At 35.2% G+C, this 10,317-nt stretch overlaps 1 protein-coding gene across 1 annotated transcript; it reads right to left on the reverse strand.

The window, feature by feature from the left end:
* Window positions 1-2,447: 2,447 nt before the first annotated feature.
* LOC104527373 (exocyst complex component 2-like) lies at window positions 2,448-9,156 on the reverse strand (the record flags this gene model as incomplete). The annotated part of the gene is made up of 3 exons (XM_010171073.1): window positions 9,011-9,156; window positions 3,997-4,173; window positions 2,448-2,574 (listed from the first exon to the last, which is right to left on the reverse strand). Coding segments are annotated over exons 1-3 (422 nt in total), but the record flags the coding sequence as incomplete, so codon positions are not given.
* Between the last annotated feature and the right edge of the window lie 1,161 nt (window positions 9,157-10,317).

A 10,317-nucleotide genomic window follows, 5' to 3' on the forward strand; every position in this document is an offset into this window, starting at 1 on the left:
CACTGTACTGTCACCTATAGCATGAGGGCAGACCAGGCTTTTCCTCTCTGTCTTTACTCCTCTGCCCTTTCCACAACTTACCCCTCAACCTCTCTACACAGTTACTTGTTACATTAAGTAATATTTCTTCTCTCAAACTGGTCATTCTCAACACCAGTGTGTGCCATAATCTTAATGCTTCACCTCTAATGAACTTGGAGATCAATGAACAATGAACTAGGCTTGATATTATGCCTGCCCAAATACTGCCCTATTTCCCCTCCCCTTCACTAAAAGGTTATTTCCTATCTGTATTTACATATTTCTGACTTATTTTTCACACAAAATCTGATGTCTCATTAATATGATATTTTCTAATGCTTTCAGATGAAACGTTTAAAATACAATATTGTTGGTTTCCTATTTAACAAACATCCAAAGAAATGACTAAATTAAATCCTAAACTAATGCTGTTAAGGTTTCTGGAAGGTAACTCTTAATTATCACATTGACACTGTCTTAACTGTAAGAACTATCAATTTTGGTTATAAAGTCAAATACTGTATTAGAAGTTTTGTTAAAATAAGAATAAATTAGAAGTAATTGTGTCATAAACATCGTATTTACAGGAAGAAGTATTGTGAGATATATACAGATAAAGGACTATGCATTAGAACTAGTTATCTTGACTTAAAATCTGATAAAATAATGGAAAAGCCGTTGCAGGGTTCAACAAATACAGAATTAAAACACAGAAAGTTAGTTTTAATGTCAGCCAGTCACAACTGTTTTATACAATGTTTGAGAATATATTATATGGGCTTTGAGATTAATTGCTTCACTGAAGAAACTAACTAGACAAAATTAATATATCGTCATTTTAAAGGAGACTTGTTACCATAAGATTGATTAAAAACTTCGATTTATGCAATGCCAATAGAATATATCACATAGATTAAAGAACTAACTACAAAAAAAACAACAATCCATGGAGAAGTAAACCTGAGAACATCTGTAGGTGGAGTTTTAGTAAAGCCCATATTACCCTTTCATTACTGTTTGTATCATCACCAATAACTACTTTATCATCAATAATTTTTTATAGTTTGCAAAAATATTAAGAAGAAAGACTGTCATCTGGACTGAGAAGACACACTTGTCAAGGAAGCAACAAATAGAGAAACACGGTCAAATGCAAAAAGATACAGCTAGGATACAGGAATCCAGGCCATCCCTACAGAACAATGAGTGACCATGCCAGCAGCAAAAGCAGCAACTCAAGAGAATCCGCTAACAAGCCACTCGCTGCTAGTTGCCAGTGCAGCACTGTGGTAAAAAGGATTATTATGGTTTTTTTAATTTACAAACAGGGGATGGAGAATGGAGGAGAGACAGGGAGTCTTCCTGTAAGATACTGGAATCCTGTCCACATTTCTAGACTCCACATTTTAACAGGAATGGAAAACTTGGGAAGATTAAAGAAGTATCTATCAGAAGTTACCTCAAGGCTGGAGAAAAATATTTAAAGAGACAAAATCTTCAGCTTGTTAAAAAAAAAAAAAAAAAAAAAAAGGGTTAGCACTTTGAAAAGAAAGAAAAATACATATTCAAACTAGGAAAGAAATACACAGCCAGAAGCTGATGGCATATCCACTAGATATCCCATACAGGTTTTGGGAAAGTGCAGTTTTTCCATCAGAACAAGGTAACATCAGACACTGCAGATTTTCTCCAGTGCACTCCTCTTCACAGACAGAGAATTCAGCAGATGAGACTCCTAGTAATAGTTTAATTTTAAATAGCCTTTGTTTTTGGGAGAGCTGGTATTTTGATCAAGACAAATATTATTCCTGATGCTATTTTGAGGAGTTGGTCAGGTTTGGAGCCCTAAAAGCATCCCATTTAAAGCCCTCTAATTCCATTTATCACTCACTATAAAAGTTTCTATTTCAGAAAAAAATGTCATAAATTCCACCATACTTATGAACAAAAGTAAAGAAGTCTGTGGTCTAGAAAACAGTATTAGTATTTCAATAAAATAAAACAGTTGATGCGGTACAATAAATCACATTTTACAGTGCAATTTTAGCAACAGATAGCAATCTAAACATACTTAAAAGCCCCATGAAACTCAAATGCAACAGTAAGTATTCCATAACTACAATGTATAAATCCAAAGCCTTAGGTTATTTACCAGTCTTCAAAATCTAAACATCACTGGGGTTCAATATACCAGGCTTTTAGATTATCTACAGTTCTAATTGATGATCCAAAAATGAGTTTTATGAAGCAGGAAAGAATATGCACCAACAGCTCTTGTGAGTACCAAATAACATACCAACAGCTAATATGTGTATGCATTTTTAAATCTTTCCCTGCCCTGTAAATCGTTAAACTTCACTGGAATTCACCAAGGCACATATAGAGAAAACCACTAAAAAAGTGGATTAAAGGCATTTGGTACTCACTTGTCTATCTCAATACCAAGGGGATTAGTTGGACGTAGGGACAAGGGGGGAATCCCTTTGTTCCTATCAGTGCGCATGTCATAATAGTTCATTTCATCCACCCAGACAGGAGACTGATCCAAGATACCTAGAGAAAACAAAGTGCAGATCCTTAAAACAACAAGGGCGGTCCAGTACCATCAACTGCTAACATCCTGAATTAATTTGAAAAATCCTGATAAATGTAAGATGCATGCCTAGGTAATATACTGGAAGATGCATGGCAAAACAACCTGGATGCAATTATGCCAATTTATTTTATTATAGCTGCTGAAAAGGTATTCACGGCTGGGCATCAAATATTACCTTTTACAGAGTGCACAGTTTTAGGCACATTAAGAGCATTTTCCTGATCTCAGAGTATTAATATTTTTCATTCCTCCAAGTATTTTGGTGTCTGTCCAAACCTTGCCATCTACTGCTTTCAAAATGAGCCATTACCTGGAGATCTTCTTATTCACATATTTTAGGGTAGATACTTTTTCTGTGTCACTCTCTAATCACAAATGAAGTGAACTTTGGCCACCTGCCAGGATGGATGACTCAACGGACACAGGACTGACTTTGTTTCCAAAGCCTCAGCAGACAACATGTAAAGGTGAGGCACACTAGGTCTTGGCTCTCAGCTAAAATTGCAGCCAGTCATACTCTTGGCCATGCCCTTCTTTAACATGCCCATCAGATACTCAACACCAGATATGACCCCATCCCCACACTTAGCCATTGTTTAAAACATCAATTCTCCTCTCCCATCACCAAAAGCTTCTACGTATAACATTTGCACTTGATTCACCTTTCCATTGTGAAGATCTTAGTACAGCTTGGGAGAAATTACACATTATTTAACTGCCACTGAACTATTTCTTGTAGGAACCCCTATGTTAGGAAAAAATAACTATCCAACTTGATCAATGGAGGTGTTCTGAAAGAAACATTTTCAATCTAGAGGGTATTTAGACTGGATTCTAGCTTAAGCAGAGGTCCTAGACTGCTTGGCAACATCATTTTAATGGTTAAGCATCTCATGAGAAATACTTAAGACTTTCCATCTTGCAGGATCGTTTGAATTACAAATAAGAAACAGCACTGAGAACTCCAGTTTCTTTAAAGGATTAACTGACAGCTCAGGATTTAGGTGTAAAACTCATGAGCTGGTTTATATTTTGTATTTATCTAGGACACTTAAGAGTAATTACTAGATCTGTTATGAATTTTTTTTAGATTTTAGAAGTTTAGTGTTACTCCTTACAGAAAAATAAAGGCTACTTTTCACTAATCATTGAGAGTTCTATCAGGATATTGAGATAGAAGGATTAGTTTCACATATACCATGAGTTCATCTATATATATATTTGCACGTTTTATTGATATACTTTGTTTTTCCTAGACACCTGAAGATTGTCTTGAGGTGGATCCATTTTAAACACACATTTTATTTAAAGAGGCATTCAATCATATATTTGTTTAGCACAGAAAGCAGATGTGAATTTGAACAACAACAAAAAAATACCTATTTTTTCAGGTTTAAGCAGTTTGAAGGAAACAGTTGAAGTTCCTTTGCCACCAGACTTTGTAGTAACAATAATGTCTCCCTTGTCATTTTTAGCCTGTCCAACTCGACACACAATTTTACTGGCAGACATCCATTCAGCAGTTAGCAGACAGTTGTGCCCACAGATGGTTAAACCTAGGAAAAATAATAAAAAAAAACAACCTTACTGTGAACAGCAGGATCTTTTGAAATTTTGTAAAGCAAATACATTTATGATGCTTCATGTATTTTACATAAAGATATGACCCTTCTCTAGTCCCTTACAGCCAACTACAGTGAAAGAGTCATGAATATGTTTTTCAGATGTTCCCCAAGTGACTTCAGGTCTTCTATTCGAGCACCACTACATGAGACACACACAGTGCTGCTTGAAGCTTATTTTAATCTCTTCCACCAGTTATGGGATGCTGCAACTCGTACTTCACGTTGTACCATAGATCTTCTGTCTGCAAGACACTAGAGAATTGCTGTTCAGTGTTGTACTGAGGCGAAACTTCTGCCAAAACTGCATGCAAAAAATCTTTGATGAGTTCACTCTGTGTGACTTTGCATAGCAAAAATAAAAGAAACTATGCAAAATATTCACAATGAACAATGTTTCTTCAACCTTCTTTGTTTAGCAGTACTTTTGCTGACAGAGAAAGGGGTTTTTTTGGTCAGAAAATATTGACAAATATGCTGTCACATTCTCTTCTGTACAAAATCCATGATGCAAGACGCTGATTCTGCTGAATAAACTGCCCTTGTTGTATGCCCATGAACAGTCATGTAATGTTCATCTATTTCCTTTTCTAAACTTGCTCATAACAGAAGTACAAATGACAAACTATTAAATAAACATACAACATATATTTCACGAGCCATGAAGCTCTCTTGTATGAAAAGACTATAGCATATTAAAATATGTCAAGCTTTAGTGCTTATGAACACCTCTTAACGCTTAAGAGTCAAGGTACACCTTAATGTAAGGTCCAAGCTTCCTGAGGCTTCAGTTTGACCAACTGTTCAATCTGACCAATCAATCTGATCAATTCTGGTCAGATCAGGAGAGATGGATTGTTTTCTCAGATCTAGAACAACAATTCCTGTATTCCTAATCAGAGTTTTGTTGTTCTGAAGAACTGGCAAGATCCTAATTTCTATAGTTTCGATTTGGAGAACAACTTCAATTATGTTTTCCTTAAATAACATCCTTACCTAGAAACATTTCCAAAAGGACAAAGCTGTATTAGTGTGTTGGCTGTACTGGAGTATAAATTACTCAGGCATAGCAGTTCCTCCCCTGTTGGCTTGGCCTTTGTTTTTAATTTCTAGAAAGCTCTGACCGATTTAAAAAATACTTACAGACAGAAAAGGGTCAGCATATGTGGCTCAGGACCAAAGCTTCACATTTACTTTTTCTCACAGTTTAAGTCTCTGACATTACACAGCAGACAAATTTGGCAGTTTTCATGGTTGTCAGACATAAAAATGCCTTGCTCCCTGCCAAAAACTATTTTGAAAATTAAAATTAAAAAAATAAAAAATAGAAAGGCGCTGAACCTTACAACTGAAGGCAATTTTGCTTAAGCAAGGACAGTACATTTGTTTCTGAAAAGATGCCTGTATTAATGAGCAGGGGCGGCAAGATAGGATAGATACACACACACACACACACACACACACACACACACAAAGCCTTAAAATGAATAAAATTTGTTGGTTGTTATTTATTTGCAACATTTTAACAAAGCCAGTTTTTACTTTTTCAGAAGGGAAGAAAAACAACACATTTATGATGCATGGGTTTTAACCTTACATTATATTATTGTATCTCTTTTGGTTTTACACTAGCAATTTCTCTGAAGGAAATAAGATCGTAGTAGGAACTAAGACTAACCAAAATTATTTGTCTGAAACATTCATAAAGAGGTTTTCACCCTAGAATTTAAAAAAATCTGAATTCATGCTTAAATTAAGTAATAGTTTAAAATCAGTATCTGACCTACAGCAAATTAGTAGGGTAAATATTTTTGAATAATTGTTTTAAATATCCTTGTATCAATTATTTTCTACTCATCGGGGGTTCCTAAAGCTCTCAGGAGAACAAAATCACAAGATTTGACACTTCTGAAATGGAGGGAACAGCCTTTGTCTGTATCTTAAAAATGCAAAAGAAAGTAAGTCTCTATTTGCATTTTTTATACCACACTAAACATAGTAATGGCAGAAGACAATTCCTAAAACAAATAAAGGCACATTGGGGGAGATCTTTTGATAGTACAAATAGAACATTTCTTTCTCCAAAAAGAGAAAATTTCTCTTTAAGTAAAACTACATTTTAATCTGTTGCATGGTACAAAGATCTTTGTGAACATCATACTGGGGTTCGAGCTTTTATATGCCTTTCAATAAACAGGCACAAGTAACTCTTATTGAGACTTTGCAATTTTGGTTAAGCTTTGTGGTGGGTTGACCCTGGCTAGAGGCCAGATGCCCACCAAAGCCCGCTCTATCACTCCCAATACAAGCTTATCCATTGACAGTTTTACAATGTGTATAAAATACAGCTGCAAACATCTTAAAAGACAAACTAAAACCTGAAAGCATAAACGTTGCAAGGTATCTCCTGGATTTGGTTTTTTTGTACCTTGGGTTAGAGAGTTACAAATAAAAAGTTTATTTGGTTTCAAAGATACAAATAGATTACAAGAAAGCTCCCTTAAATGAAATGAAAAGGCATATTCTTCTATTATGTGATATTCTGCTTACATATAAAAAATATTATTGCATTTCATTTTACTCTAATGCATCTCAAATAGCAGATTATAAACTTTATAAAAACCCCACTCAAACTTGCTTAAATCTCATGCCTTCAAAGGCTCACCCCTGCAAGTATTTTCATTCAATACACTGGGAATATTTACATGTCCAATTTAACAATGGAAATAAATCTTTACATGTCTGGGGCCTTAGTCACTTACTGGAGAAAACTGAGAATTGAGCTAAGGAAAAAATATAGGGCAATCCAGTATTTATTTTTTTATTTTTACCTCAAATCATGAGATTACTAGCAGCTATGTGTTACAAGAGATACTCTGAAAAAAATATGAGAAAAACATATTAGCAGTTAATCAGCCATAATACAGCTCAGGCACAGCTCTGGAGATATCTTCCTTTCAAGAACCCAGCACTGATCACTTCTAAGAGGATCATACCAATGAACTAATGAGGTTATCGAATTACATCAGCCACACAAATACACAGAAATACACTCACCTATAACATCCTCAGTTATTTGATTACTTCTCAATAAAGATTCGTTAGTGTGCTGCAATCTTGTCTAGCAGTTCAGGAAAATACTACTTCCCCTTTTGAGAGACAGCAAACTGAAGTGAAGGGGAAAATTGTAGTAGCTTATGCTTGACCATAAAGTTCATTGTGGTGGCCAAGAATGGAATTCGGGAATCTTGGTTTACAGCCATGATGTGAAATATTGTTTCTAGCAGAGCCAAACAAAATTCCAATGGACTTCAGAGGAGTCATGATTCCACAACAAATTAGACAAATCGTCTCTAACATGAATACTGAAGTACACATATGCTTAACTTACAAAAGAAATAAAGGAAATTTCAGTAATTGTAGTTAACATGGATTTCCAGAAGATTTTAAAAAGTCCTTCTCAAAAGGCTTAAGAAAATTAAGTAGCTATAGGATATGATCCTCACTAGATAAACAACTTACTAAAAGATAGAAACAGGGTTACAGTAAATTGTGTGTTTTCACTGAGGAAAGTTTCCATGGTGGAAACTTTGGAAAGTTTCCATGGTGGAAACATGTGCTGGAATTGCTTATGTTCAATAAATTCATAAATGACATGATTGCTGATGATATTAATTCATTCGGAATGTAAAGACCGTAAAATCTAGAAAAAATACGGAAAGACCTTTTGAGACTGAGTGGATGCACCAGAATGTAGATGCTATAAAACAGCAGCTGAAATTGAGTGAACAAAGATATGATGCACACAGGCAAAACCTTGAACTCACAGATGACAGGTTTAAACTGACTACTAACCCTCAAGCATTAAGTCATAGGACTAGAATAAGCAAAACAATGAAAAATATTAGCTCAATGCTTAGTAGGAGTTATACGGAAAACAGAATCCTATGGAAGAAATACAAAACAAAAGTGAGAGTACAGTATTGTGCTACAGTGTGTTCACATCCTGAACACTGCATGTAACCAAGATGTTGTTCACTCATCATTGGTAGTGAAACCAAAAGAGATTCACTGAAGAGCAACAATAAGGGTCTGCAAAGATATATGCAGAAATTTTAAATATGTTAGGACTTTTCAGCCTGGAAAAGAGGCAACAGAGCAGTGATGATCAAGATCTGTATGGTCAGGAGAATCAGAGAAAACTGCCTGTTCCCTCTTTCAACACAAGAGCTATGATGATTCAATTTATGTTAAAACCAAAACAGTAAACAGTTCTTCTCATAATGTGTAGCTAAATCATTGAACCTGCTCTGGCATAACTGTTGCAGATACAAAAATTGGCTTTTACACTAATTCAAGGAAAAATAATGCTCAGTGACTTCTTCAAAACATTGAAAATGCTTCTGACAGGGAAGTCTCCATGCTGAAATGCTCAGTGTCTGTGAAAGTAACAAAGGAGAATCTTGTTACATGTATACCATCTTCTAGTGCACACCCATGGGCATTCACTCCTAGCTAGTGTTCAGCACAGGACACTGAGTCAGGCTAAGGGTTCATCTAGCAAAGTGTGCTCATTCTGATTAGTTACATCAGGCAGCATCCCTGAATTTATGGATTCACATGCATATTTCAGAAAAGGGCATTCCTCATAACATAGATTTTACCATGCAAAAAAATTATCTCTAATCATATCCTAAATGTGACAGTCTCAAAAGTTGGGTTGATTTTTTTGTTTTGTTTTTGTTTGGATTTTTTTTCCTCCTCAACTTACCTATGAGGTCTGCAGGCCCAGTCCCCAGATTTTCTCCTCTAATTGTCACTTTTGTCCATGAGATGCCTTCATTGGGAGAGATGCCAGTTACAAGCGGGGGCTGCCGTGCTCGAGACATGATGTCTATTCAGTTACTGAAAACTGAGTTGCTTTTATCTGTTCAACAAGAAACAATAATTTAAAACCAGTAATGATATTATGTAAAAATTAATAAAAAACTTCTAAGTTGTTCTTTTAAAATGATAGAGAAAAACATGAATGCAAATAAGGAACGCCACTCTCAAAGTCTTTTTTTCCACATAGTCATAAAGTGACAAAGAATACCTACACCTTCTTTGCAGTTCCATTTTTTTAATTAAGTATATCTCTAGTTCTGAACTGTAAAGAAAAAGTATATTCAGAAAAAATATTAGACCCTCAAAATGCTTAATGAAACTATATACATCACATCCTCCAAATCATTTATGTCAGAATTCAAATGAGCCTGTTCAGTCCCCTATTAGAAAGTTACTTTTGTATTCCTTAGAAAGTTTAGAATTGCTAAACTCAGTAATAGGCTGTGATTACATATTCTGACCGCTTCCCCATCAAAAGCAGGCTTACTGGCAGAGACAGTCCCATGGGGAGAAGCCCCCAGCATTTATTTGTATAAAGCATCAACATTTACATAAACTGAGAAGATTCAAACGTTACTTATAGGCACTGCACTAGCAGAGAACATCAACGAAGTAAATAATACCCCAACAGATCAACACAAACGTACATAAAATTATCAAAGAAACACTTCCAGATGATTATTCCTTTGCACCTGAAGGTAGGAGTCAACTCAAATCAGTTTAATTAGCTGTGTAATAGAAACATCAATATGGTAGCAATGTTATGCAGCCTACATTTAGTTTACAGCTGATCACAAATTCCTATGGCTTACTGGCAGTTTCCTTTGTGCAGCTCCACAGCTATAACTAGATAAGCATAACCTGAAGCACATTAGCTCCCACCAATTTTCCACATTTAAAACATTTACTAAACACAGAGCCTGTCCTCAGGTATATAGGTCCTATGGAAGTCATAAGACAGGCAAAAAATGGATTTTTTTAATTACTTCAATGGTAATTTTGCATCATCTTTTCCATTTCATGACTCCTGAATTCTTCTACTAAGATACAACAACTTCCTTAAAATTCCTAGTAAAAAAAAAAATCATCTGAGATTCTGGAACTTCAGAAAGTTATCTACCATCAGTTTCTATTAACAATTCATCTGCATTGGAAAGGTAAGAACCAAAAAAAGCCTATATGAAGAAAGGT

This window comes from Antrostomus carolinensis, unplaced genomic scaffold (genome assembly GCF_000700745.2).
Source record: "Antrostomus carolinensis isolate BGI_N321 unplaced genomic scaffold, ASM70074v2 scaffold55136, whole genome shotgun sequence".
Lineage (NCBI taxonomy): Eukaryota > Metazoa > Chordata > Aves > Caprimulgiformes > Caprimulgidae > Antrostomus > Antrostomus carolinensis.